The sequence below is a fragment of the Balearica regulorum genome, chromosome 20 (assembly GCF_011004875.1).
Source record: "Balearica regulorum gibbericeps isolate bBalReg1 chromosome 20, bBalReg1.pri, whole genome shotgun sequence".
NCBI classification, from domain to species: Eukaryota; Metazoa; Chordata; class Aves; order Gruiformes; family Gruidae; genus Balearica; species Balearica regulorum.
This window is the reverse complement of record NC_046203.1, coordinates 6,883,262-6,911,180: the sequence shown is the minus strand read 5'-3', so window position 1 is coordinate 6,911,180 and position 27,919 is coordinate 6,883,262. Positions and strand designations below refer to the sequence as shown.

Genomic DNA, 27,919 nt, shown 5'->3' with positions numbered 1-27,919 from the left:
TTTCCCCAGACAGCTTATGATCGAGTGAATGGGCCTGCACTTCTGCCCGCGAGGAGACCCCCGGGCTGTCCCGCGGGTGCTGAGGCCGCAGTAGCGACAGCTTCGCTGCCGAACTCCAAAACGCAGCTGCGTCGCTGGTCCCACTTCATCCACTGAGCGGCTTGAACCACCCTCAGGTCACCTTCAGACCTCCTCTTCCCTGAAGGAACGAGCGCAATTCACTTTGCCCTTCCTTGTCTTTGGCCCAGTACAAGTCGTACCTCGCACGCCCTGAGGAGATCTAATTGCTGTGTGGCTTCTTAATCGCTGGGAGAGTTGTCACGGGGATGAAAATAACTTACAATTAGAGCATTGATTCAAGCAGCGCTCCTGAGAGAAACCCAGTTTGAGGACTCTGAAATGAAGTGGGTATTTGGTGCAAAGAAGAATGTCCTCATTTAACATCGCAGCCAGCTCTTCTCCTTTCTGTGGGGTAAACCTGCTGCACGCTGCTGAGTTGGGCCCTTGTACCCCAAGTAGGACAATTGAACGTTGGTGTAATTAATGGACATAACCACGTTTTAATGAAAAAGATGACGACTTTCAGCGTGAAAGTTTGTGCTCGCACTGTGGGTACATGCTGGTCAGAAGCAGCAGCCACCGCTGGGCAGGATGTACTTTCAAAGAACAGATTATTTTATCTCTATTTTATGCTTTGGTGTATTAGCAGCGAACTTGGATTTTATAATTACAGCCAGAGAGCAGTGACTACTGCCGTGCCCGCCTCGCGTGGAGCTTCACACCGCCGTAGAACTTCCACCTCAGCACGGACCCGCTGCCGCCATCGCGGGGGCGGGGGACGCGCAGAGGGGCGGGGCTTAAAGGGACGGCCCCGCCCCGGGCGCCCGCGCCGTGCCGTGCCGGGAAGATGGCGGCCGCCGGTAGGGCCTGGCGGGCAGCCGCGCTGCTGTCGACCTGGAGGCTGCGGGCCCCGCGCCGAGCCTACGGTACCGTGGCAGGAGGAGGAGGAGGAGGAGGGAGCGGCGGGGGCCGCCTACTGCTGGGCGCTGCCTTCGCGCTGGGCGGTGGCGCCGGCCTCTACCTGGCGGCGCGGCACCGCCTGCGGGAGCACTCGGCCGCTGAGGTAACGCGCCGCTGGGCCCCGCTCGCCGCCTGAGGCGGCTCCCCCCGGCCGCGGGCTGCGCTCTTCTCCCTTTCCCGGCCGCTCCCCGCGGCTCCTGCCGCCTCCATCCCCGCGTACTTCCCCGGGCGCCTGCCCTTCCCTCGCCCCCGAGCCCTGGCGAGGCCCGGCCGCGGCGGTGAGCCCCCGGAGACGGAGCTTCAGGGGGGGAGCGGAGCGGTTTCTTCTGGCTCTGCGGACCAAGCGGCCGCTTTTGCTCCTGTTTCAGTAAGGAAGCCGCTTAAGATTGTGTAAAGGAGGCCCCGGCCTCACTTCCTCAGAGCCGCAAGGAATGTCTGTCAGAAAGCAAGAGCTCGCTGGGGATGCGAAGCAGCATTGTCCGTAGAATTGTTGCTTTTTCCCAGCACCCACGGGTGGTTGTGTAACCCAGTAATTACAAATGAGAAACAAAGTGGGATGACTACATTTGTTTTATAACGTATGACTAATTGACATGGCCTGTCAGATCCCTGAAGTACAGCAGTGTTGGGAAACATCCCTTCCCTGACGCCTCACTGCCTGAGCTACCCTGGGTTCTCCCTGTCTTGGTTGTGCACAGGTTCGTTAACCCCAGGAGTCTGAACTTGGGCAGATGCATGCCTAAAATCCACAGCAAACTCTGCTCTCCCCATCCTGTGGCCTCAACAGAGGTTATTGGGGGTGGGGGGGGGAGGAATTGGATATAAAAGACTCTTTTGGTTTTGATTTAAAATATGGTTGTGTTTTTCTTTAGTTTCAGAATTGTGTGTAGAGGGGTAAGCTGTCTGGATTTAAAATCTTTTTTTGGCTGTGAGTAGGAGTTTCCAGCAGATTGAATGGAAAATCAAATGTTTAGCCCCAATAGAAGGTGAATATTTGTGATGCCACTTGAAGAAAGCATCTGTTAGCCAAGATACTTTGATGATCAGATGTTGAAACTGAATGTTAATGGCTATGACCTCATAACAAAAATGAGGGTGGAAGGAAGGTAATATTTATATTTTTAGTAGAAAATGGAAGCTTCTGGTCTCTTTCTTCCCTAGCTGCCTGCAGGAAGCCTGCAGCTCACTCTCTACCAGTATAAAACGTGTCCTTTCTGCAGTAAAGTCCGAGCTTTTCTCGATTATCATGGACTGCCCTATGAAATTGTGGAAGTGAACCCAATAATGAGAAAAGAGATCAAATTCTCTACCTACAGAAAGGTGCCTATCCTGCTAGCCAATGCTGGAAGCCCTCTGGTAAGTCTTTCTATGTTGAGAGCTTGATTTCCCCACAAGCAGGGGTTTGGAGGCTTTGTATCTATCATGTCTCTGTGGTTTATCACATGCAATGTAATCTCTAGATCATCTTTTATTCTTTCAAGAGCCTAAGATTTCTTGCCTCGTGGTTTCTTATGCCTTGGCCTTATTACAGTTTTTTGTTGGTCTTTCTTACAAGACATGTTGTTTGTGTAGTGACTCCATAATCCAGTGATTAGCTTCTATCAGCCCTTCTGCAGGACATGTCATTTGTACCAGCAGTAACAGGAACTGCTTATATCATGTGGGAAAAGAATGAGATCTCAAGAATATTAAAGATTCAACTTGGCTTTTTTTTGTTAGTGTTGTTTTCTTCCTTCGCTGTCAAGAGCCTAAATCCAAAAGCCACTAGTATAGCATGTGAACCTGGCCCTCAGGTCCTCTGTTGTCAGAATGAAAGACAAATTTGAAGTGATACACCGAAATGATCACAGAAGAGATGAGAAAGTAGGGCTGTCTTTAGATGGAAGGGATTTGTGGAAATGCATGGCAGGGAAAAAGGGACTGCAGTACTAACTTGGAGCCTCAGCATGCAGAGGGAAAGGTTTTGAAGAATTTCCCTTTCAATTTCACCAATTTCTTTTAAAAGTTTGTTTTAATTCTGTTTTTTTCAGCAATTGAATGACTCTTCGGTGATCATCAGTGCAATAAAGACCTATCTCATTTCCAAGTAAGAAAACAGGATGATGGGAGAAGAGTTGAATGTGACTGGCCCTAACGAACTAGGGAGTTAGCAGACTCTCTCAAAGTCGGTTATAAGTGTCTTGCTGACCTTGGTCTCTGAAGCTCTAGGTATTTGGCCCAGCAGCCCTGACCCTGGCTGTGATGGTGTGGATGGCACCTATATATGTTGTGATGTATCTGCAGTAAAGCAAAGCTTTACCTTTCAGAACTACTCTTTTTTCACCTGTGATATTCTCTTTGCACAAAATCCACTTAAACATGGACTAGTGTTAGTCCTGGAACTAAGCTTACATTTAGCCAGTTATAACATCTAGAATGAAATGAAATTGCTGTGCCTGTGGCCAGTCCCCTAGGTCCGTGCTACAAAGCACTTGAGAATGGCAGGTAGTTTTATGCCTGCAAAAATGTCTGTTCTGACACAGATAAAGATATGTATGCTAATAATAGTTATTTGTAAGTAGCTGGTCCAGTCTCTTTTCAAAACTGATTTCAAATAGAATTTGGTACCTTGTGCACTTATTTTTAGAATAATATGTTTTAAAGTGTGTATCTTTCAGTCTATCCTTAGCTCTTGCTCATTCTTGTAGCAGCCAGATTAGGTGCTAACGGTGTTTCTGTCCACAGGAGGAATAGCTTAGAAGAAATTGTGTCCTTTTATCCTCCTATGAAAACTGTGACAGAGCAAGGCAAGGAGGTATTTGAATATGGGAATAAATACTGGCTCATGCTGGATGAGAAGGAGACAAAGCGAGTCTATCCTGTCAAAGAAGTGAGAGTGTAAGTACTCTTAAGTTTCTGTGCTCTCCAAGTAGGGTCACAGCCTCCTCCAGATGTGCTCAGGGATGGTGTAGATAGAAAATCCCGCTGGTGCTGGTAAATCCTGTGAAACCCCCTTTAGTGTTTAAAACCTCAGTAGTTAAGAGTGGTTTTGCTGTGTTTCTTACATAAATTGAAACAATGCCGTTGGATGGCCTAGCTGCCATCATCGTGGTCATGTTAACCTTTGGTTGCCTCCAGTTTCCTTCTTGGACTTTCCTTTATGTCACAGGGGAATGTTAGGGAGTGCTAGTTTCCCTTTCTGCTTTAGTTTTTGTATTGGGAGGAGAAGCTAGTGCTCTATCTTAGTCTTAATTTTAGTTTGAGATTGGAGGAGCCTTGCCAAGGATAATGATTCTGAGTGCATTTCAGAGAGGTCACCAGAACACAAGGCTGGGCAGGAGTTTTTGACACATGCGTCCTTGGCGGAATCTCTGGCTAATGCCACTGTGATTCTGCCTGCCTCCTGTAGCCCTGCACTCTGTACCTCATTCACTGAAAAGTCTCTTTTGAATGCTTGCAGGGAAGAAATGAAGTGGAGAAAATGGGCAGATGATTGGCTTGTTCACCTCATCTCCCCCAACGTTTACCGTACCCCCAGAGAAGCCTTGGCATCTTTTGATTACATCGTCCGTGAGGGGAAGTTTGGCACCGTGGAAGGTTTTTTTGCCAAGTACTTGGGGGCTGTTGCCATGTTCTTCATTAGCAAGAGGCTGAAGAAAAGGTTGGTACCACTGAGCACCAAGTACATAGGAGGAATAGTTCTTTAACTTCCTTAGCTGCAAAACCCAGATGTCAAAGGGCAGAGCCTCAGAGTTTTGAACCAAACCTTTTAATCCAATGTAAGTAACAGCTGTACTTTAACTGGAGGTACTGAACACCTCTACTCATCTACTATTTAATCACTAGCTGCTCCCCTCACTCTCAAATACCTTCCTAATTCCCAGGCAAAGACCGGCCCATAAGATGAGAGGTGAAAAAAAGGTTAATGAAAGGAACAAACCAGTGCCTTCAAACTAGTTCTTTTCTTTATCCAGACATCACCTTCAAGATAATGTCCGAGAAGATTTGTATGAAGCAGTTAACGAGTGGGTAAAAGCTGTTGGCAAACATCGACTGTTCATGGGTGGAAACCAGCCGAACCTTGCTGACTTGGTAAGGGGTTAATTCCTGTATCTATAGTTAGGAAGGTTGTGAATCACCCTGTTGCTCGTCTTTGTGAAATGGTTAATGCAAATATAGGCAGAGAAGGTGAGTTACATGAGATACATTGTCAATGTCCTTTGTGCAATAATACAACTCTCACATGAAGGGGACTTAGAAATATTTGTGTTAGGATGGTATTTGTTGGTTTCCTCCAGAGAAATGTTTCCTAAGGTGGAACCTGCAGTTCCCATCTGCAGGTGGATGTTACTGATCCTGTGGAAGCATGATAAAAGCAGGTTAGGAGTCAGGACACTGCTCTGGCTCATGAATGCTGGTCAATAAAGCCTCACGCTTGCACAGGTTTTACGACCTTCAGAGCTGCAGGGGTTTCCTTTGCAGGCAGCAGGGCAGAATGGAGCAGGATTCATCCCCTGCACCAGCAGTTGTCCTTTCACACCAGGGCTTGATGCAGAGATGGGACTAACTTTTGTCCCGGAACTGCATGTAGATCCTGATCTTTCCTTACTGTTTTGTCATGGAAAACCATGCACGTTCTTAACTACCTTTCTGCCATTCGGTCTTCCTTGCTAATCAGAGTGGTGGAGTAGATGGCAGGACAGGGGAAGAGCCATACTATAGCCTTAGGCTACTGAGACACTTACTGGTACCCTCAGCTGTTCTCCACCACTGACTCAGTGTTGTTCTAATCTTTATCCTCTGGCACAGGCAGTGTACGGAGTCCTCCGAGTCATGGAAGGACTGGAAGCTTTTGACGACATGATGGTTCACACCAAGATTCAGCCTTGGTACCAACGCATGGAAGAAGTCATTCAAAAAGCTGAAGTTGCAATCTGATGCCAGCTGCAGCTGCCTTGCTGAAGTACTTGCATGGTAAAAAAAACTTCAGAAGGAATGGCATTTATTTTTAAAGAGTTGAATGGACTGGTCACACCTAGTGGACTGACACGCGGCACAGACTGTCCCGTTTAGAGTATTGAGTGTCGGTGAGCAGAAGGGATCCAGCTGGTGTATGTTTGAACGCGATATTTAGAAGGATAGGTAAAAGGAGGGGATCTTGGATGCTGCTGGGAAGGAGGATCTCTGAACTGAAGAATGCAGTAAATGGGCTGCTATTAGGTGAGAGCCATTCTCCGAGCAGGTTACTGTAAAAGCAAGCCGCTCTTGGCTAGCGAGTGTTACAGCCCTATCAGATAGGGTAGGTCTGAGCAGCTTTTGCTTCAGGCTGTCTTCCACTACTCATCCATGTCATCTGAAGTGTTTTCCTCACCGAGACGCTGGATGCTAGTTTTTAAGTGACAATTTTTCCTGCAGTAGAATCCTGTAAGCCCAGTGCTGAGGGAACTGGAGGAATCCACGGTACTGGGAAAGGTGTCCTTCCTACGACAGAAACGGCAGATTGTATGCTTTTACTCTTCCATGTAAATGGTTCTTTCAGTACTTGATTCTGTACGGTCTGCAAGGATAAAGGCTTGTTTCTTCCTGTGCCGTTTGTGAAATCTGTGAGTTCTTACCTTACCTGTTATGCCCAGAAAGCACACCCTACGCAGAAATCACTAGTGCTGAGCAGTTATTTGAAAGATGTATCTTGCATGAGATCTCTCTGGAATATCCCTGAAAATCAGTTTGTTCTTGTTTTGGGAAGAGAAGGATTAAGAGCGATCTGCATGCCTGGGTGATATCTGGATGTTTCTGCCATGCAAGGCTAACGAAGGATTTGCTGTTGCAGCAATTGGATTGGTAACGTTGTGCAATATGAAGCCTGCTGTGCTGGGTAGAACCTGATGTTTGTTGTAGTGAGAGACGATGCAGGTTTGGATGGGAGTGATCCTCTGTGCGGCCCAAGGCTTAATTGTCGCCTCGAAAAAGTCCTGTTTCCCCAGAAGAAAGGGCATGTCTTAGGGAAGCTGATTAGTGAGGTGTTTCAGGTGCAGCTGACGTTGGTCTGTCATACCGCTGCTTGCGCTGCGTGGGTGCTGTTGGGGGGAAGGTGAGGCGTTACACCCACCTTTACTGGGCAGAACAGCAGAGGTGACAGACGCGGCCTGGGGTCCCGGCGTTCCCGCGGATCGCGGCGCCGGGCCCGGCCCCTCCGGGCCGCTTCGCGTCACTATGGCGACGGTGCCCGTTGCGGGGCGGGGCCTTGTGACGCCACCGGCGGCGGGCCGGGTCACGAGGAAGGTTTGAATCGCCCAATGGGGGAGCCGCGGGCGGCGGCGCGGCTGCGGCCCCGGAAGTGCGGCGGCGCCTCCTGCCCCCGGTGCAGCCTCCCGTCGCCCCTCTCGCCCCGGCTGCGGGGTCTCCATGGCAGCGGCAGCGCCTCCCGCCGCCTCCCCGCTGCTGACGAAGACCTCCTGAGGCGGCAGCGGCTGCGAACCCCGCGAGGCCCTTCACGGTGAGGGGGCCGGGACGCGCCGCGGCCGCCGGGCCCTGTGAGGGGAGGGGTGGGGTGGGCGGGGGTCCTCTCGCCGTGTGGCCGCGGGGATGTGCGACCCCCGGGAATAATTCCTTCGGCGCCTTGCCTGCCACGTCTGTGGTGAGAAGTGCCTCCTGCCTTGGGTTGGTTCTTGCCGCTGCCAGGGAAAGCGGGAACTATCAGGCGAATTTAAATACATAACGGAAAGCGTGCTTGGCGTTGGGACGGGCTGCTGAGGGGGCAAGTGCCGCCCCTGGGGGTTTTCCAGCTCCGGCTGGGTAAAACCCCGCTCTGACCTCAGAGCTGATCCTGCTTTAAGCAGAGACTGACCCGAGACGAGGTCCTGCCAGCCTGAGGTACCCACAGCTTCTTTGAAAAGCCTCCAGAGATGGCAGGAGAAGTTACTTAAACTTCTGACATAAACCTTGTTGCTAGGGAAAGCTGGGTGACAGCGTTTGAGTTTCACTTGTGGTGATTCAAAAGCTCAGTGTGAGTTCTCAGTCGGTGCTGTAGCCGACTCACAGTCCTGAGGAGAGTTTAACCCTTCCTTGGAAAGAGGAGGATTAAAACACTCAGCGGTGTTTGAAGCTGTTCATAGCTAGAAGCTGGGGAAATCCTGTTCCTTCAGAAAACTGTCGCTTCCTGTTCCTGGTCAAGGGAACTACGGCTCTGGTTTCCCCTCTGTAATTATCATAAATCTGACATGATACATGACTGTGTGTTGTCTCAAACACATACTGCTTAAAAACAGATGCAGTATTATTAGTTTTACTTAGAGTAGGTTATTACATGAACCTTGGCAAGCTGACAAATCAATGAGCTATAGAGTGATCTAAATTCTAGTCTTACAGAAGATTGTACAAAATCCTGCTCTACCACATTACAAGTAACACTTTACTTGTAACACTTGTTCTTACATAGCAAATTGAGAAGCATTATTACCATAAGGTTAGCTAACTAAGCCTGATAGACCACCGCTACTGCATCACTCCCTGATAGACATTAGTCCTTTGAAGATCCCTCCTCCCTCGCTCTTATTTCTTCAAGTCCTCCAAGTACCACCAGGCAAGAAGCTGCTTGTGCTGTAGCTGACTTCCAGCTGCTGCTCAGCCAACCTGTACGCACGTATCAGCTGGGCAGGCAGTGACCACATTGCAACACGAGTCTGTCTGGTGCTGGGTTTCCTTCAGCAGGAGCACTAGTTTGGATGCATCTCTTCAGCCTGCACAACTGTATAAACCTAGAACCTCAACATTTCTGTCAAATTTTACAGAATTTGTCAATAATGGCAGAATTTAGGGAGGGTGTGGGTTTTGGGAGGGGGTGTACAGGTACTCTGGAACTGTTCAAATCTTGTTTTCTTATGAAACTGGTTAAAAATTGCAGTTAGAATTTGAAGGTTTGTAACTGTTTGAGTAAGGCCATCATGTAACTGTACAAAATGTTTCCAATGTTTAAACCAACTTTCATCATCAATATGTAAGGAATTCCAATCTTGGTCCTTCCCTCATGACATCACAAGCCAGGACACACCAACTTGTGTTGTTTGGGTTCATACATTTGATGTGTTTGAGCCTGCATGTTGCCTTAAATTGAAAGGAAGAGGATGTTCAGAAAGGGGCAACTGTTCCTGTTAGTGGTCATTTTATTATTTCTGTATCAGGTGTTCCTCATCCATCAACGATGAAGTGACTGCAGTCTCTGCACAGAGCACACTACCCAGAAGAGCTAAACGCGTTAGAATAACTGTAAGTAATTTTAGTTAGGCTGACAAAAACCTTTCTGCCAGAATCAGATTGGTGCTGCTGGTGGATTTTTTTGTAAGATATGCAATTGCATTACACCATTACCTCAACCTAAGCATCAGGCTCAAAGGTGATGACTTTAACCTTGCATCTCTAGGCTTTTCAGTCTTGTGTTAGATATTGGTTAAGGTTATACTTTTTTCTGAAGATTAAAGAAATGCCATGATCCAAAAGCTTTTAAGCATTTCTTTAACTTCAAAAAGATGCCTAAAGTTAAGCACATATGAAAGAGTTTACAGGTTCAGTGTTCTAGGATGGAAAGATCTGATGGTTTCCTGTTGATTTTTCTTAACTAAACTGTTAAGTTGATACTCCTCTTCTCCCTTCAAATTTCTCTTCACAATCAGATTGTGTTGGTTACTAGAACCCTTGATTTGCTTGCTTGATCTAAAACTTTGAAGTCCAATGACTCTTACAGATGTCTGCTATCAATCCAGCTGTATTTGGTCTGTTAATGACCATATTAAAAGCAGAGAATACCAGAAGCAGAGAAATTATTTGTATTAATCCTAGCTTTACAGCAAGATAGTGTGCAGTTCAAAATGGCAGATGCTTCTGAAAGAAAGCTCAAACTTTAACCAAAGCTGGCCATTGTTGCTCTCTAGCACAGAGGGAAATGTTGTTATTTCCAGTTTCCTTATTCACAGGTTTCCTTTCATTGTATTGCCCTTTCCCGTTTGTGGGAGAAGAGCCATGAAGAACCGTTCCTCATCTCCCCCTTTGCACGTCCATGTGGATGAAAACACCCCTGTCCATGTCCATATTAAAAAGGGTCAGAAAACCACACCTGCAAAATGCCAGGTAGGAGTGTGTAGCTGGGTGTTTGTAAGGGCTACAAAGAGGAAGGTGAATGGTCCTAGAAGTACCGCAAAATCTTTGAGATCTGTTTTACCATTGCATTAGACTTGAATTCGTATTCAATGATGAATTTTCAGTAACATGTCTTCTGTGTTTAAGATGATTTAAGTATGATATAAAATGTATAGTTAACTTTTCATGTCCAAGCGTGTGATTGTGAGGAGTGTTGCTTCCAATGTGATGTGGTTTGGGTGATTTTTTTTTTCTCTTTTATTATTTCCTGGATTTGCATCCTGACAATGGTTTTTCTTTGGCTTCATCCCTGGTTTTGTAGGAAGGGTTTAGGGAAAGGTAATATCTAGGTGTTTCAAATTTCATCTTGACTGTATTAAAATAAATGTGTCTATTAAAATCCATTCTTCTGGCATTAAGCACCTTCTCAGTCTGCTCAGCTACGTGGCAAAGACGATCTCTTCATAGCATTATCCACAGTAGGTAGAAGACAATACTGAAGTGGAGTTTCTAGCTATCTCATGTCCTCCTTTGTAGTTGGATGTTTATGTAAAGTTGTTCTCAAAAGTCGATGGAAGTTGCTAGCTCATTCTTCCTTATGTGCAGACATCCTGTTCTAAGTCCTCTATTAGTTTTGTGTTTGTTGCTAAGGGCAAATATCATAATGGGGTAGGCCCTGACAGTGAAATCAATGTCTCCTATTAATTAATTGTCTATTAGAGTATCTGATTTCTTTCTAAGGTTAGAATTGTGCAAAACACTTTGACTTTCCTTCAGTAAGAGCACCTCAAGTTCAATGCAAATAGATGTGGATGTATTAGTTGACTGCAAAGCAGGGAAAACCCTTCAGGGGCTTTTAATAACCAATCGCACTGCACTGTTCCTTTTTCTCTGGTAGTGCTGTTGTCAAATGATATAGCTACTCTTTTGTGAGATGACTGGAATGGACAAGGGATGTCCCAGGTTGTTCCTTCTTCAAGTGAATGGGTTGTATTGTGGTATTTTTTTGTGTATATCCATACAGAGAAGACTTCTGTCCCCCCTGCCCAATCTCTCACCCCTGGCCTGCTGGGTAAGGCTCTTGTCACATCAGAAGTGCAGGCATACCAGTGATACAACAGAGTTGCTACGTGATAAACAAAAATTTACTACATCTAGCCATACTGAATGTTCAACAACCTTTCTTTCAGGCTGGTGTTGGCCTCCTCGGATGGCTGCTGGCTCATCTGATCTGATGTATCATGTGAAACACTGTGATATTTTTGTATGAATGAACTTTCATTTGGTTTTGCAGCACTAAAAATTGTAAATGGTTCTTTAAAAGTCTGTGATTTATTTTATTTTCTCTTTCTTTAGCAAAAGCACAAACAGAAAACGAAAGAGGATGCTGTGAACATGTGCCGAGCTGTCCGGGTGAAAACTAAGGCCCCCTGGCTACCCCCAGGCAAAACATCTGTCCGGGACTCCACCTGCAAATGGGAGGTATGGCTGATTTTGCTCCTTAAAACAAACTTTCAGGTTTATCTGAGGTTGAAGAGAGCAGTTGTGTAGTGAGGGAGCTGGCCTGATCTGGAAGAAGGCTACTGTCACCTACCATCCTTTTTAAGTGCTTCTATAAATATTTTTCACTTTTCAATATAGAAAGATTGGAAGCTAATTAGCAGCCTACGGCCATATCATGCCTTTCTGCCTCTAGAGGCCAGACAAATTTCTCTGTTTATTGTAGTTTTATTAGTCCCCTTCAAGATCTTGTCTGGAGGCACAGAGAGAGGCTGCTGTTCTTAGTCTCTTCCAAAGCATGCAGTATTTGTGTAGTATTGTGTAACATTTTCTTTCTCATGGGTTGATAGTTTGCCTTTTGTATTCCTGGCTCTTCCTAGATGAGAATTTGGACTTTCATCATTTTTTTCTTTTTCTGTTCTAGTTGTTCTGCATTCTTGACCTTTCCCTGATGGAAATGAAAGAGCTGTTTACAAATTTACATTTTTTTTTCCTTACTAGCCTTATTGCAGTGATGCGATCTAGTATTTGTTTTTGTCAGAGTTAGGGTTAGAATACTGTTTATAACTTTATACTAAAAAAATGATCCCCTTTATTGCTTTTCTACCAGGGACCAACTCACCGCCTAGAAATTACACCTCCAGATTCAGAAAAAATGCTGTCAGTACTGCGTCTGAGTGACCTCTCTACAGATGAGGAGGATGCTGTTTACTGCAAAATGAATGAATATGAAAAGAAAATAGATAGCCTGATGAATGTGGTGGGAACGCTGAAGAATGAGGTGAGGAGACAGCGTAAAGACCTGCTGACTCAAGCTTTGTAGCTGATCGTTTGGCAAGAGGAGGCTGGAGTCAAGTCTTGGTGCACTGGAAGAGTACCCAGGCTGTTGGGCAGCTTGCTTAAAAAAAAAAAATAAAAAATCAGAGTTGTTTAGAAGGGCTGAACTATCCTCGTGACATCCTGAGCCCTACTATGAAACACTTTAAAACATTATCCATTTAATATGGTATTGCTGTGCTTCAGTTTCCAAATAATCTATCTTCTGCCTAAGCAGCAAATCTGAAAACTGGTCATTTGAGGTGAAAAATATAGTATGAGGATGTTTTATTGTCAAAGAATCCACTTAACAAGATCGCTTCTTCTGATTCTGTTTCAAAATGTGCAACCTGGTGATGATGTGTTTTCCAGATAGCCTCTTACGTACTTGACACCACTTAAAAAATGGGTTGGAGACATTCCCAGATTTCATAAGATGCTCTATGGTGGGGGCAAACTCTGTTTTTAACTTTGAGTTAACACTGAGGGTAGCAAATCTTGTATTCTTATTTTACTCACAACTACGTGAAGTTCAAATCAGTGAACAAGAATAGGATTTGAGTCAAGTAGATTTTTATATTAAGCATTTCCCATTTTATGCATGCTGCAAAACTTAATAGAATTACCTGCATGATTGTAAAACAAAAATCCATTTTAATACTTTTAATAAGTTAATTGAATCTAAATGTTTGGTGGTGTCACTTAAATGCATGGTGTAAGATCACATTAATTGACAGTAATTCAACCCCCCTCTATACTCTTTCTTCTTGCATATCTTCAGCTGTTTGTAGTGCTCTTAACTGCTAAATGGGATGCACATGTCATTCACGGGGAGCAGTAGTCAACTTCTGAGCCCCATTCAGATCTTGAGTAGTCTGTGCGCAATTCCAGTCACACTACCAGCAGGGACACTGAGCTGCCACAGACATCCAGGGTAATCCAAAATGGGTAGATGGAAACAAAATGCCAGGGACTATTTAGGTTGATTTCACCCAGTTCCCTGGATCTCTCAAAGCAGCAGTGGAGCAACGGGAGCCATGTGAACTGCTACCAGAGCTCCTTTCCTGTCACGTTTGAGGTCTGTGACATGTCGCATGTCTGATAACAATTTTTTTGGTATGTGACTTAGAGACAGGATGCTTGTGTCTGCCTGTGTTTGTAGGATGGGAGTTATTTCCAGGCAATAAGTGAATTATGTCCTTTGTGCACAGGAACAGCCTGGAAGTATCTAGGGGAAGAAGAAAAAAAAGCATAGTCCTTTGTTGTTTGGCGCAGTTGAATGGCTAGTTCACTGGTTTGATTCTGTGTATCACTTCAAAAAGCACCTGGTTTGTCTTAAGTTCTATTTAAATATCTTCATCAGGCCAAGCTGCAGAAAAAGGAGGAACAGCAGCAAATGACAAAGCGTCTCCTTGAGGAGCAGAAAGAAGAACTGAATGAGGTCACACAAGAGCTGGTAGAAACAGAACATGAGAATACACTGCTCAGGCGCAATATTGAGCGCATAAAGGAAGAGAAAGATCTGACTGTGTAAGAAAGCTCCAGTTCTCCATTGTTACTGCAATGGTATTTAGGGCCCTACCTGCTTTATCACTAACATTATTTGAGGTTGTAGTTTGTACCCTGGGTGCTGCTGAAAAACTGATGTTCTTGGATATTTTGTCACCTTTTAGAAGGGGGGCTTCAGATGGCAATAGCTGCAGAGAAGGGCTCTAGTGTGATTATTGGAATGGAAAAAAACTATTCTGAGAGGAACCTGAGAGCGGTTGGCTTGTGTGGCCTACTGGAGGGTCATCCTAGCTCTGCAATTAATATTTTGAAGGTTAAGAGATGCTGTTTGAATTGTGATGATATTGGTAGAACAACAAATGAATAAACATGGAGCTGAAAATTAGAGGAGAATTTTTGGCCTTTGTGAAAATCACACTGAGACAGGAGTCATAGCCCCTGAGAAGACTGAAAAAACCCCACATGATTCTTTGTGACCCCAAAGGTGTCCAAGTCTGATGTTTTTGCATCTGCTTTGTATCTAAAGAATTAGGGAAGTTTGTGTCTCTGGGGGACACTAATGTTTTAAGAGAGTTAGTTTTATTTTTTCCTAAGAATGATCACTCAATACTGTGCGTTCCTTTTTCAGGAAACTTTGTGAATACTTTGGAGATTGCAAGCCATGGCTAAAATCTTTGAGCTGTATATCTTGCTGTGCTTTCCTATTTTATGTTCAGCCATTTGGAGTCTTATTTCTGGTGTGGCTTAAGTGCCCAGGAAAAGCACAGCATTGTGTTTGGGTTTAATAGAGTGTGCAGGCTTTGGTGCAAGCCAAATTTGTCCCCTCTAAATTCCTGTTTCATAGCAGGGGTCCTAGCAAGCTCCTGGTATCTACTTACTGTCTTCTGCCACAACAACTTCTACACTGAAAGAGGGTAAATCTTAAGTAGTGTTCAGAGCATTTATCCTCTGATTCAAGGGTGTTAATGAGTTTTAACCCAATCAACTGTATATCAATAGTGGCTGGGACAGCTGTCAAGGCTTCTTGTTTCTCTGATGGCTGACATCTCATTACAGGCTACAGAAAAAGTACTTGCAGCATGAGAAAGAGTGTTTGATGTCCAAGCTGAGCGAGGCAGAAAGGGATGGAGCAGCAGCAGCCAGGCAGATCCATGCACTGAAAAATACAATTGGGAGACTCAACATTGTAGGTGTTGTCCCTTTTTATTCTTGCATTGACTACGCTGTCCTGTTATATGGCTGTCTTAAAAATGTAATTTTACAGTTGCTGATCCAGAAAAATGTAAGGAGAAGTGGAGAGATTTAACACGCTTACAGAGTTTGCTAGTTTTGTTTGGAAGTGGGGTATTTACATGCAGCATCCAGCTACCTTCTGCACACGTAGTGCTCTGCTCCATGCTTGTATCGGCTTCATACATTAATTCCATGTGAACAATTATTTTGATTTCTTTTTTTGTTTTGTTTTTCCTCTAGGAGAAACACATGAGCAGCTCAGACATTAACGCCCTGACAAGACAAAAAGAGCTTCTGCTCCAGAAATTGAGCACCTTTGAAGAAACCAACCAGGCACTACGAGAACTTCTGAGAGAACAGCACAACCGGGAGGTGAGCAGTGCTGTGTGCTTGAACTTGGATCATTACAGGAGGCTATGTTGTCTTGTGAACTGAAATTGAGTTTGAGAGCTTTTAAATCCTGTTTTGGTTTTTTCCCAACCCTGTTGTTGACCCTGTATCATAAAGAATGGACAGTGTTTGGTTTTTTTATCCCTGCCTCCATCATAGAGTGAGGCTGACTTTTCTGCTGTGAGGGTGTTAGAGCATCTAAGTCTTTGACTGTATTAAAAGATATAGGCACTACTGTGTTGCCAACTCTTTCTCATCTGGATACCACTGTATCTGCTTATCATGGTAGTGTGAAATGTTATTGCTACAGTTGCACTGGCTGAAGTATGAGGACTAGATGTGGCCTTAGCTAATGGGGGCCTAAGGGTGTTCAGAACTTTATTTTTGTAGGCTGTAAGAGCAATAACAGAGAAATTGTAAACAATTCTGTACAGCTTGTACAGAACAATTCGATATTGCTTGTAAGAGCAATACAGAAATGAAATTGCTGTTCTTCCTGTCGTTTATGTCCAGTTTGAGCAAAGCAGGCCAATGGTAACAGTTCTTTCAGCCACCGGTGAGACTGGACAAAAGGGACTGAGTTCTTCCATGTGACTTTCGCTGAGTAGTGAGAGAGTTGTGAAAGACCTTAAATTGCCATCATGCTTTTTATTGTAATATTTGAGAAGCGGAAAAACTTTGAGATGCGTGATATGTGAAGTATTTAGGAAATTTGGGTATCTTCTGAGAATTGCTGCTGCAACTGAGGGGAAATGGTTGATTTGCCCAGTTCCTTCTAAAGAATCTGTATGAAACTGACTTTTTAGTTAAACATTTTTCTCATGTATTTCTTTTGTAGAAGGATGCTCAGAAGATATTGGAACGGCAAAGAGCACTGCTGCAAAGGCTGGCTGACTCAGATGCAGAGAAAGTGGTAAGCAAACCAAAATATCTCTTTCTTTCAGATAAAGCAGAGATATCTAAAACTACAAGCTTTTCTTGTATTCAGCCATCAAGTCTTACACTAAAGTATTTTAGACCAATAAAAAATATTTTGGCTTTTGTATTAATCAGAGCCACTACATTGCCCCTCTGGTTAACAGCCTCCATGTTGAAGTGGATAGATTTTCTGTAGCCTTTGAAATATGAGTGCTTAGAATGGGCATAGCACAACTGAGACCTACATATAAGAGCACCATTAGGATTTACAGTGTTCATCTATAAAGAAGAATTTAACCTTGTTCTCATTATGTTGTTCAATTCAAGCACAAATGATTCTGCTTGCCTTTTCTTATGTGCTGAATGTACAAAGCAAGAATTGTACTATGTTTTTCTTTAAAAAGAGAACTCTGTGGGTGGGAGAGAAAAAAAAAAGCTACCACCAAAATACCCCTGACAGTCAGGATAGAATTCTTCAGTTTGGAAATCGTCTTATTGTTTCTGTATGTTTATCATGCTATCTTAGAGATAGAAAAGTACAAAGAGGATAAGCTTTCTCTATCTGCTTCTGTCACTGAGTGACTTGGTGCCAGTTTTTGTTCATTTCCTTATCTGTAAACTGCAAAAGGAGTTCTTATATTGCCAGAAGTTATACAACATGCTGTGAGACATAGGTAATGCTCCTTTCTGTCTGTGGAGTATACAGTCCTATCAGGTCCTTGTTCTGGGTATCCTATGCCCCGCTACACAAATGTATGTGTAGCCATTTTGCTTTCTTCTTGAGAATGCAAACTGTTTTTTCTGGGGCTGAGGATGCTGTTGCTGTGGATACCAAACAGAGAGTACCATGGACCAGAGGGTATCAAGAAGAAGGCAGTTACACCTCTTTCCCTCCACCTACCCACCTAAATGTGTGTGTTACTTAACCTCTGAGTGGTGTTTATTTTCCAGCAACTTCAGATGAGGCTTCAGGAGAAAGAAAAAGAAGTGGACAATCTCACCATTCAGATACAGGCAGAAAAGGTAGCCTCCTCTTTCTCTTTTCCCCTCCCTGCTCCACCTTCCAGTTCTGTAGAACCACAGATAGTCCAAAATATGGGTTTGTACTTGCAGACGATTACTTTCTAAGGGATCAAAGGACTGGCTTGCTTATAAAACGAGACAGAGAGCTATCTGTTCCCACACAGCTGTGGATTCCATATTCTGCTAATAAGATACCCATCATAAGGATGAATAGATAGTATTCTCTTTGGGCTTATCACTGAATTGCCTTTCTGTTTAAGGTCCTGTCGGTTCCTGATGTCAAATTCCAGTCTGTTCCTCTGTTTAGGAAGTAAAAAGGGAATGTAGTGGAAGACCCCAGATATGAAGGATGTTTTGCCATAGAACAAATCTTTCAGGCCGGTCATTCACATCTGATGTAAAATAAATGACTACTCATTTGTTGCCCATTTTGTTTGTGTAGAGGAGCTGTGAGGGTCCATCTAAGGAAACTGGAGGTGGCTGGAGATCATTCAGTGAAGAAATCTGAGACAGTTAACACGTACTAGAAAGTGTTCCTTCTATTACCTTGTTGAGGGAAAAGGTGTATCTTGTTTGCTTCCTATTTAGGACCAGGCAAAGACAGCATGTGAACTCTCCAAATCTATGGAGGCTGTGAGAGGCCATTTACAAGTGCAGTTGCGAAACAAAGAAGCTGAGAACAACCGTCTGACCATACAGATACGGGTATGTTTTCACTGGTCCCTGGGGATTGTCTCTTCGTTTACTCTCATGAACTGAATTGACTGACAGGGGAAGTAGCACTCACCAGTGACTCTTCTGCTATGTCTGGTAGACTGAAATACTGGCTGGTGACGTTTATGCCGTTAACACACACGCCATACTTTTCAAATGAAGTAAAAAAAGAAAAAGCTTTTCACATTTGATGCATGAGGCAAAATCATAACCTTAAGGTCTACGTGCATTTATTAGAAAATTTTTTTCTAAGTTGTTTACTACATAATTATTTAAGAGATGGTTTTGGTTTAATCAAGCATCAAGACATTGTAAACTATTTAATTTGCTTTCTGGGAGAAATGCTGTGCCATGAGTTCCTGTATTTGATCAGCCTCATGCAGGCTTTCTGCAGTATTAATGAGGAGGAGAAAGTTCCCCTGGTTTATCTTGACCAAAGTCTTATGTTTAACATATCTGTTGATGTTGTGATGATGTTATGTTTTGGTATGATATGTGTGTTAATGGTTTAAGAGCTTTAATTTTGTTGAACTATATAGCTGCGTAAAGCAACATTATTATATACAAGCATTTCCATTAATAAAAGGAATGTTCTCAGGTAGATCAAAAGACTAGTAGACTGTCTTGGTCAGGAGAGGAAATCAGTATTCTAGAGAGCAGCTTATGAAAGAAGAAAGGACTCTTGGAAGGGAAGGAAGACATGTCACGCTGACATGTCTGTCAGCATTAGGACAGGATTGTGTAGGTGAAATGTGACTCCAAGTAGCTCCGGGCTGAAGGCTGGGAGTTTATACCCAGCTCTCTCCTCTGTTTCTAGGAAATCAGTTGCTGCTTTGGATATGCAGGTACAAGGGCATTATTCCATATGGTGTGTTTTCTTCCCCCCTGCAGAATCTGGAGCGCAGTGAAGCTCAGCATAAGGCAGAAGTGCAACATATCATGGAACAACTGAAAGAGCTAAGGCAGAAGGCAGATCGTGATAAAGAGGCCCTGAAAAAAGCCATCCGTGCACAGAAAGAGCGGGCAGAGCGAAGTGAAGAGTATGCAGAGCAATTGACTGTCCAGCTAGCAGAAAAGGTACCTGATAATACAGGAGGAGAGACCTCATTTCACATCCTGCATCTAAATCTTTCACTTCTGGTAGCAGCTCTGGGGAGAATCTCTGCTTTCAACTAATGAGATTTATTTCTGTCTTGATGCCTTGGCCCATTTATGCTAAGTTTAGAACAAATCCAGTTTTCTCAGCTGTCGCTTATATTCGCTGCATGTCCTTAACTTAGGACATGCAACAACTTAGATCATTCTAAACCAGCAGATCTGATTTTTCACCTGATTCTTTAGAACCATCTGAGGGTTGACAAAAGCAAATAAAATAAAACCTTGTGGTTTTGACTGAAAATTCTGAATGGAGCTGGTTGTTAATCAAAAAACTAGTATGAGCAGAAAAGTACAAGGGCTTAGAGGTGTACTGGAATTTCCTGTTGAAAAATGACTGAAGGATATAAAGAAAAAGTAGAAAAGTTAGGACTAAAATGAATCAGAAGGGAACATGGATTTCACACTACTTGATTATTTTTTTCCTCGCCTTTGTTTTTAGAATTCCAGGGACCAGAGCCACTAATAGAATCTTAGCCATGCTTTGTATTTCTGATAGTTCATCTACCTTCAAAGAGGATTCTTCTTTCGCTGCTGTTATGTCTGTTGGCTGACAGTAGTTGGAGAACACCTCTCTCTGAAGGATCAGGAAGAATAAAAATAAATACTTGTCCTCAATATTTTAAAAGTCTTAGTGGAGTCTCTGCACATATCATGCTTACCCATACCAGCATCTCTGCATGTTGTCTGCATATCCCATGTCCAGTAACATTTTTGTCACCCTTGCTCTTTTCCTCACACATTTCTTTTGTTCATCAGGACGGTTATGTTGCTGAGGCGCTGTCTACTCTGGAGTCCTGGAGGAGTCGCTACAACAAAGTAGTAAAGGACAAGAGTGACCTCGAACTGGAAATTGTTACGCTGAACAGGTGGGGATGACTTCTAAGTTCAAGGATAATGTAATTGAATTTAATTAAATAATAGCATTACATTGAATAATTTAATTGGATTGCCTGTAAATATCCAAGCAAAACCAACGCTACCTAAAGGCTAGAGCAGAGTTTGGAGAGGTTGAGAGAGATGGCTTCTGCTGCTGACTTGCCACAGTAAAGGCAGACTTTTTAAGGGTTTCCTGACCCTTAGAACTCTCTCTTCCTTTGCCATTTTGTAATGCTTTGAAAGAATTAAGGTTAGCTTTCTTTTGAGATCTATTTGAGATGCTCGAATGGAAGGGATTAGAAGAGATAGTATAGTTTGTGCCAATTTTGTTTTAAGGCTAAATAAATGTGTTGGTATCACTGCGGTACAGTTGTTGTTGCAGGAAAAAATAGATAGGTACGAGATGAGTACATCTTTATCCTGTGTATCTTGGAGGCAATGGATTTGAGGCACAGGGGGACAACTCAAGTTAATTTCCAGCAGGCTAAGAAGATTGAGGTAGTAGAACAGTGTAACAGATAGGTGTGCAAACCTGACTGGAGGAGGAAAATGAAAGGATAGGGAAAAAGCCATGTTTCTGAAACAATTTTCAAGGGTTAGAAGTCTTATTCTTTCCTGTCACTTAACGATTAATTTTCTTTCTGTATGGCAGCCGTGTTGCAGATTTGCTGGAACAACAGACAACCCTGGAGGACAAGATGCGGGAGGACAGAGAAGCTTTGGTGGATAAATTGCATCGACAGACCACAGAGACCACTTCTTTCAAAATGGAGAATGAAAGGCTAAAGGTCAGTTATTCTAGGAGTTTGAAGCTGAAACGCTAGGTAAAAAAAGGATAAATTTTAACAAGTTGCTTGGCCTCTGAGAACAGCATTGAATTGTACCCATTGCTGCTGTTTAGTTTCAAACCAGTTTTACCATAACCTGAGTATGGTAAGTATGGCAAGTATGCTGGGAAGAGACATAAAGAAAGAAAGTGAACGTTCTGGGAGGGCTGGGTTTCTTGCATGTTTTGGCTAGGAGTGCCTCCAATCCAGTGCTGTTTCCTCCAGCTGGGATCTTACATCTTATCCTTACATCTTCATGCTGCGTGCAGAGAACAAACAACTGTAGCTTATGCAGAACAACTGTAGCTCGTGCAGAAAGAATGGTAATCTCCAGAATAAAAATAAGACTGGCATATTTCTCCTGTCATCTCTTACCCCTGGTGATCTTGTAGGTGACCTACATAATTTTCTTCTTGGAAAGCTAGGCATTGATCCAAATAAGGAGTGGCCCTAATCCAAGTAGCACAGCTCATTTAGGCAGATGGAGAAATTGCACATCCATCCCAAACCTTTGTGCTCTGCTGGTGTAAATTTGGCAAGCCACTGAAGTCTGGAAAGTTTTGTAAACTTACGCTGACAAGTCTTTTTTCTTAGCCTAGGCAATGTTAGACAGCTAGCATGGCAGTTACTTCCAAGCACTCAATGGAAGATGTTTTCTTTTTTCAGGCTAGTGTGGTCCCAATGGAGGAAAAGCTGAACCAAGCGCAGATGGAAGTGCAGCAGCTCAAGAGCTCTGTCAGGAACTACGAAGGGTTGATTGAAACCTACAAGTCACAGGTAGGCATTTTATCAAAACCTTCAGCCCTTGCACAAATGTGTTTTCTCCCTTCATTGTTGTGGTTTATTCTCTAATACCTTAACGCTTTGTTTGCTCTTGGAGGAAGTTGCAATTTCATATGGTTTTGGTTCTTTTGTCTCTATTAGCATGACTTTTTCTCAAATGGCAGCATTCAGACTGCCAGGTCTGTGTGCCAAAGTATGGAAGACTTGCCTTCCTCACTATGTTCTGATAACTTGGTCATTAGGAAGAGCTGACTCCCACAGCAGAAATCTTGATTAATGGAAAACAAAAGACTGGTTTTAATTATTTCACTTTTCCGTGCTCCTTTTCAAAAGGAAAACAGTGAGATGCTTTCTTCTGCCTTTTGGCGTGGCAAGTACTGTTCCTTGGCTGCTCTTCTGGGGGGATTTTGGATATTGTGATAGTAGAAAGATAAGGCAAGAGAGGAGAATGCTTGGTGGAAAGCCCAAATGATCCAGGTGACAGAAACAGAAAGTGAACTTCCAAATACTGTTCTGGGGGGGCAGTTAGTGAGGCAAGAAACTTGTTGCTGATTCTTGAGCAGATTTAGTTACTCCAAAGCACTGCACATTTGTTGAAAACTATATATGACAGATAAAGTATGTGGAGTTCTTTGTATGTCCAGGTGTTGAAGACCCGAATGGAAGCAGATGATGTGGCAGCAAAACTGGAGAAGTGTGATAAAGAGAACAAGACACTAAAGGATGAAATGAACAAGGAGATTGAACTGGTAACTATTCCTCTAAAGATTGCTATGTTGTAGACAGTTATGGATCTCAATCTTCTGAATGTAGTGAAAAATGGCTGTGAATAGGAAATAAAAGGCTTATCTGAGTTTGCCTTTTCCAATAGTTTTTCTCAAGACTCGTTCATTCTGTAAAATTTATTTAACATTTAGCAGCTTCTTTTTTACTATATGGCATTCTTTAGAGTTGTTTAAATTGCTTAGTGTGTCCTTTGCTGCAGAAATGATGGTTTAGAACAGTGGAGTATGCAGGTTACACCATTGTCTGATGTGGAACAGCTGTCCTCAAAAAAGAGCTTGCACTTCTAGTAAAATTGAAGCCCAGGATCCAAAATACTCATTCTCACTCCATCAATAGGGAATGCCAAATCCTAAGAAGAAAGCCTTTTGGAGTAGGAGAAGACCTTAGGCTTTGAACTCCAACACTGGACAAATATCCACACAGTGTCATCACGGTTGCAGACTAACAAAGCTTCACTGAAGTTGAGAAACTTTTTAATCTTGACCTTATGAATATCTGAAAGCTTCTCATGTTTCTCTTTGTAGGCACGTAAGCAGTTCCAGAGCCAGCTTGCTGAACTGGAAAAGCTGCCTGAGATCCTAAAGATCACAGAGACGCAGCTAGCAGAATGTCAGGACCAGCTTCAGAGTTATGAGAAGAAGAATGTGGACCTGTCTGTCATGATTGCAGATCTTCGTCAGCGGGTAAGGGACTGGCAGAAAGCACCTGCAGCACTGCAATCCGCAAGTCTGAAACCAAGATGAATTTCTAATCGCAGGAAGGTTCAAACTTCGTCTCTGTTCTCGTCTCTTTTTTGAAAAGATTAAACGTGCACTGCAAAATAAAGGTGTGTGCCATGTCTTTGTGCAAGAAGTTAGCGGCGTAGCTAGTAGCATTCCTTACTATTTGAAAGGTTTCTTATCCCTTGGTGCAGAACCTTGTTGGGAACTGAATAGCAGCAGTGACACCACTTGCTAATGCCAGTGCTCACTTCTGTTACTTCCATCGTGTTGTCAGCTTTCCCTCCTGTGGTTTTCTGCTGATAGTGCTGTCCCAACCTTGTTTTCTCACCCTGCTTTCAACTTGGTTTCCCCGTCTCTGTTTTTTGTCCCCAGGAAGACTGTGTAGGCATTGCAGGACAATTATAGACAGGCATGACTTGTACAGCCATGCCTCAAAACACAGCAAATGATCTTGTAGTCTGACTGCTTTACTCAGGCTTGGAATTAATAAACCTTCCTGGTATTTTGGGCTTTAATGCCTTTGTGGGCTGCTGTCATGTATATGGCTACTTTTAATGTGTGTGTGCTTTGCTGTGCTTACAGGTGGCTGCTCTGCATGCAAGTATTTACAGACCTGGCTTTTCATTTGCAATATGGAAGAATTTTCTCATACCTTTCCAAACATTAAGTGGAAACACCAGGAAAATGGATGTTTAGTGCTTTGCTTTTCTATCTATTGTTCCTTTTCTAGGAGTCACCAGAAATTATGAATTGAGAATGTTTTCTTTTGGAGAGCTGCATGCATTTTAGGTGGTTGGTCATGTGTGTGTAGTGATTACTCTGTAAAGTAATTACGTACTGTAATTTTTAGATTGAGCTCCAGGGGGACAAAATGGAGATGACGAGAGAGAGGTATCAGTCTGCCCAGGAGGAGAAAAAGCAGCTTACCTTGAAGGTGGAGGAGCTAGAAAGGTTAGAAATACTAGGCTCTCTTGCTCTCTTAACCTTGTTTCCATCCTTTTCCCGTTGTTTTTTCAGGGGATTGAAACAGCGTCAGTCTAGTTCCAGTCCCCCACGTCCCTCCAGGATTCTGTGCATTTGCTTATCCCACAAGGATCTTGAATCAGTAGCTGGAGAGAGAATTCTAGGTTTTCGCAGCATCTTTTACAAATGTTGGTAGAAAGGATGATAGCTTACACAGATAAACCAGCTCCTTGTCCAATCTAGCCTGACAATTTTGAAGTTACTGAATATTACTGTGTTTTTACCCATGTTTATAAAGTCTTTTTAGTGGCAATGTCTGGGAAAACGCAGGTATGTGAATACTCTGTATGTCCTTCAATCTTTGAAATTTTGATTTGAGAAGTGGAGAAGTGTTTCTTGGGGCTCTCGCATTTCAAGGGGGGAACGGAATCTATTCCCAGACTAGTCAGGACCTGACAAAAAGGCAGACTGCGACACACTCCATTTAAAATGAATAGGTTTCCTTCCCTTATTATCTTAACCTAGAAAACTAGAGACAACGAGCACCCAGAACATAGAATTCCTTCAGGTCATAGCAAAACGTGAGGAGTCGATCCACCAGTGTCAGCTGCGGTTAGAGGAGAAGACCCGTGAATGTAGCTCCTTGGCACGTCAGTTGGAGATGGCCATTGAAGATGCCAAAAGACAAGTAAGTAATTTGTGTTTGTGAATTCTCCCGAAACTACCCAGACTGTAAAAGGGGAACCGTGAGAATGCTGGAAATGTCTCCTCAGCCTGGGACCAAATTCATTAAAATCATCATGTTCAGTCAAATACAAATAATAAAATACGCTGGTACTGTTTGTCAGCACTTATACCATTGAAAAACTGAACTCTGCACTCCAGTTCGCAACAGAAGAGAGGAAAGCACACGACTGAGATGCTGCTTATGTATGAGAATGTGTCCAATTAAACTTCATAGGGCTTTTGTGGGCAACAGGGTAGGGAAAAATCATTCTTCCATAGACAACCCTTTAACAAAGTTGTTGTTTTGTTACACGTAGGTGGAACAAACTCGAGAACGAGCAACGTCTAGAGAGAGGGCAGCCCAGTCCAAGATGTTGGATTTAGAGACCCAGCTGAGTAGGAATAAAACAGAGCTGAATCAATTGCGTCGGAGCAAAGACGATGTGAGTGACTTGCAAGGGATGCTCTTGCTGTGCTGGTGTGTCCTGCAGCAACTGGAGTCCATAAACCAAGGTCCTATGGATATACTGTGAAAGTCACACAGCACTGTGTCTGTGTGTGACGTGCTGCTGTACGTGTCCATGACAGATGTGTGATATGACATGGCTGTTATGTCACCGAGTCAGGGGTGTGGACTCTCATTTGCTTGTTACTTACAGCAATAATCTGAATGAACTTGCTCTAAACTGAAGCATGTGTAAGAAAAGAATCAGACCTTTGCTTATGTGGAAATGAGATTTGCACCAGATATCATGGACAGATTTCAATTTCTTTTACCGTGCTTGATTATCTGAGAGAGAATGCAATTTCTCTTCTAGAGGAAATGATTTCTTCTAGAAGAAAGAACGAGAATCTTTCATCATGTCCTATCTGCCCTGCTTGTTTACTTGAGCTTTACTTGGAGTTGGGTTGGCACATGGATCAGGTCAAATTGCTCTACAGAAGAGTGTGTTTAATTCCCCATGACTGTAGCTAATCAGTTTTAAAAGCCCAACTGATTAGCTGCGTTATCTCCTGTTTTTGTCAGTGGGTTGCTGAATGGAGATGAAAATGAGCAGAACAAATTATAAATATCATAGCACCATCTATGGTAATGTCATCTGCTGTGCTAATTCTTGCTGTCCTCAGTGCTTTTGGGGAACAGCTTAAGTTTAACGTGAATCAGATGAATGTTGCTGTCTTTCAGCCTGTCTTTTGTGCTTCTTTACGTAGGCAGAGCGCCGGTATGAAAGCCGCCTACAGGATTTAAAGGATCGGTTGGAGCAGTCGGAGAGCACCAACCGCAGCATGCAAAACTACGTCCAATTCCTCAAGTCTTCCTATGCCAACGTTTTTGGAGAAAGTGCCTTGCTGGGCTCCCCCAGCCGCTCTCGTTCTTCTCCCTGAGGACAACACTCTGCTTGCACCTCTGCTTCTAAGCACAAAAGGAGCCCTATTTCAAAGCCATATGTTATTTAGAAAATAGGTTGGTGTTTTAGGGTCACTGTCAGGAGATGTTTTCTCTTTTTCCTTGCAGCATGAGATGATAAAATGATGGTGACGCATGTCTTAAGTGTAGGGTATCAGTAGTATCAGATTGATGTTGGAGGTTGACGTTACACCATAAACCATGCCCCGAAACCAGATGGCTTTACATATGATGAAAAAGATCCTTTTCATCCTGTAAAGTCCTAAAACCTGTCAGCAGTTTTTTTAGCATGATAATGTTTATAAGAGCTCTTTTCCTTTTGAGGCTTCCTTTTTCATTCTGTTTTTGTGTTGGGGAGATCATGGGGGGGGAGTGTCTTTGTGGGGTTTTAAATTTTTTTTTTTTTAAACTATTGAACATTGTATTGATACATTGGATAAGGATGGTGGGAAAGGGTCCACCTGCCAGAAATGTGAAGCTGAAAATAACTTAAGTGCCTGGGCTCTCACAAGAGATTATCTCCTGGACAACCACAGTGTTCAGAAACAGTTTTGTACCAGAAATAATGATTTTGTTTGGTGGGTTTTAGGGTTTTTTTTTTACTTGATTCTTGTATATTCTCTACTCATCTTTTTTTCTGAGTGTGATGCTAATGTTGCTTTACTCTTTTCACCCCATTTCCTGATCCTGAATATCCCCAGGGCTGAGCCAAAACCGTCTGAATTCATAGGAAAGATTGCGGTTTAACCTCAGTGGCCCTACAGCTGGGGTCTTGCTGTGAATGCCATGTGAGTTTAGGGTGTGCATGAAATACTCAGTTGGTCTTAAGCCAATTAAAGAGCAGCTACAGAAACTCAACTTCTTCATCAAACCACCCTGCACCTTCCCCTGGAAAATCAGGTCTTCAGTGTGTTGAGTTCCTAAAACTCATATGCTCTCTAGTGCCCTATTCGTTCCAGTAAATGGTTCTTATGGGGGCAAAAATAAATATTGTTTTTATTTTTTTATTTTTTTTGTATCTTATTTATGTGTGATGTGGTCATGGGGCAGATTTTGCATAAAGGTTTTTTTAAGTTAATAGGTTTTTGAGAGTTCTGTAATCGTGTGTGTGTGTTTAACACTTTAAAAAATCCTAAAGGTGCTATGGTAAAACAAGCAATAAACCACATTTTAATTGATTGGGTTGGGGGATTTCCTTTTCCTTGTGCTGTATCTGGGGTTTTCTGGCCCTTATTTTGGGGCTTTTGATGCGGGCAGCTGCGCTCCAGCCTCTTTCCTTGTTACATGGATGGTGCCCTCTCCCTGCCCCTGCAACCCAGGAGAAGCGCTGCCGGCCAGGCTGCCCTCCAGCCCTCCCTCCCGGGGCTCCTCTGCGGCAATACGCAAAATCGGGGGAAAAGCGGCGAAGCTGCCGCCGTGTCGCGGCCTTGCCCCGG

At 43.4% G+C, this 27,919-nt stretch overlaps 2 protein-coding genes across 6 annotated transcripts; both read left to right on the top strand.

Annotated features, from left to right (window-relative positions):
* Window positions 1-812: 812 nt before the first annotated feature.
* Window positions 813-6,586, top strand: PTGES2 (prostaglandin E synthase 2). 2 transcript variants are annotated; one of them, XM_075772627.1, is made up of 7 exons: window positions 813-986; window positions 2,182-2,376; window positions 3,051-3,106; window positions 3,745-3,897; window positions 4,460-4,660; window positions 4,974-5,091; window positions 5,809-6,586. In XM_075772627.1, exons 2-7 carry the CDS (start codon window positions 2,305-2,307, stop codon window positions 5,935-5,937), a joined length of 729 nt encoding a protein of 242 aa, XP_075628742.1. In that variant the 5' UTR covers window positions 813-986; window positions 2,182-2,304; the 3' UTR covers window positions 5,938-6,586. The 2 variants fall into 2 exon arrangements, with proteins under 2 accessions (XP_075628742.1, XP_075628741.1); XM_075772626.1 differs by having other exon boundaries at window positions 879-1,123.
* Window positions 6,587-7,280: 694 nt separating this feature from the next.
* On the top strand, window positions 7,281-27,488 carry ODF2 (outer dense fiber of sperm tails 2). 4 transcript variants are annotated; one of them, XM_075772620.1, is made up of 21 exons: window positions 7,298-7,495; window positions 9,180-9,264; window positions 9,969-10,122; window positions 11,488-11,613; window positions 12,242-12,412; window positions 13,811-13,977; window positions 15,013-15,142; window positions 15,430-15,561; window positions 16,418-16,492; window positions 17,449-17,520; window positions 18,109-18,225; window positions 19,126-19,311; window positions 20,149-20,258; window positions 20,921-21,056; window positions 21,762-21,872; window positions 22,523-22,627; window positions 23,189-23,347; window positions 24,237-24,337; window positions 24,875-25,037; window positions 25,393-25,518; window positions 26,288-27,488. In XM_075772620.1, the coding sequence occupies exons 3-21, from the start codon at window positions 10,015-10,017 to the stop codon at window positions 26,459-26,461; spliced, it is 2,469 nt and encodes an 822-aa protein (XP_075628735.1). In that variant the 5' UTR covers window positions 7,298-7,495; window positions 9,180-9,264; window positions 9,969-10,014; the 3' UTR covers window positions 26,462-27,488. The 4 variants fall into 4 exon arrangements, with proteins under 4 accessions (XP_075628734.1, XP_075628735.1, XP_075628736.1 ...); XM_075772621.1 differs by having other exon boundaries at window positions 7,333-7,495; window positions 10,011-10,122; XM_075772619.1 differs by lacking the exon at window positions 9,969-10,122 and having other exon boundaries at window positions 7,281-7,495.
* The last annotated feature ends 431 nt before the right edge of the window (window positions 27,489-27,919 follow it).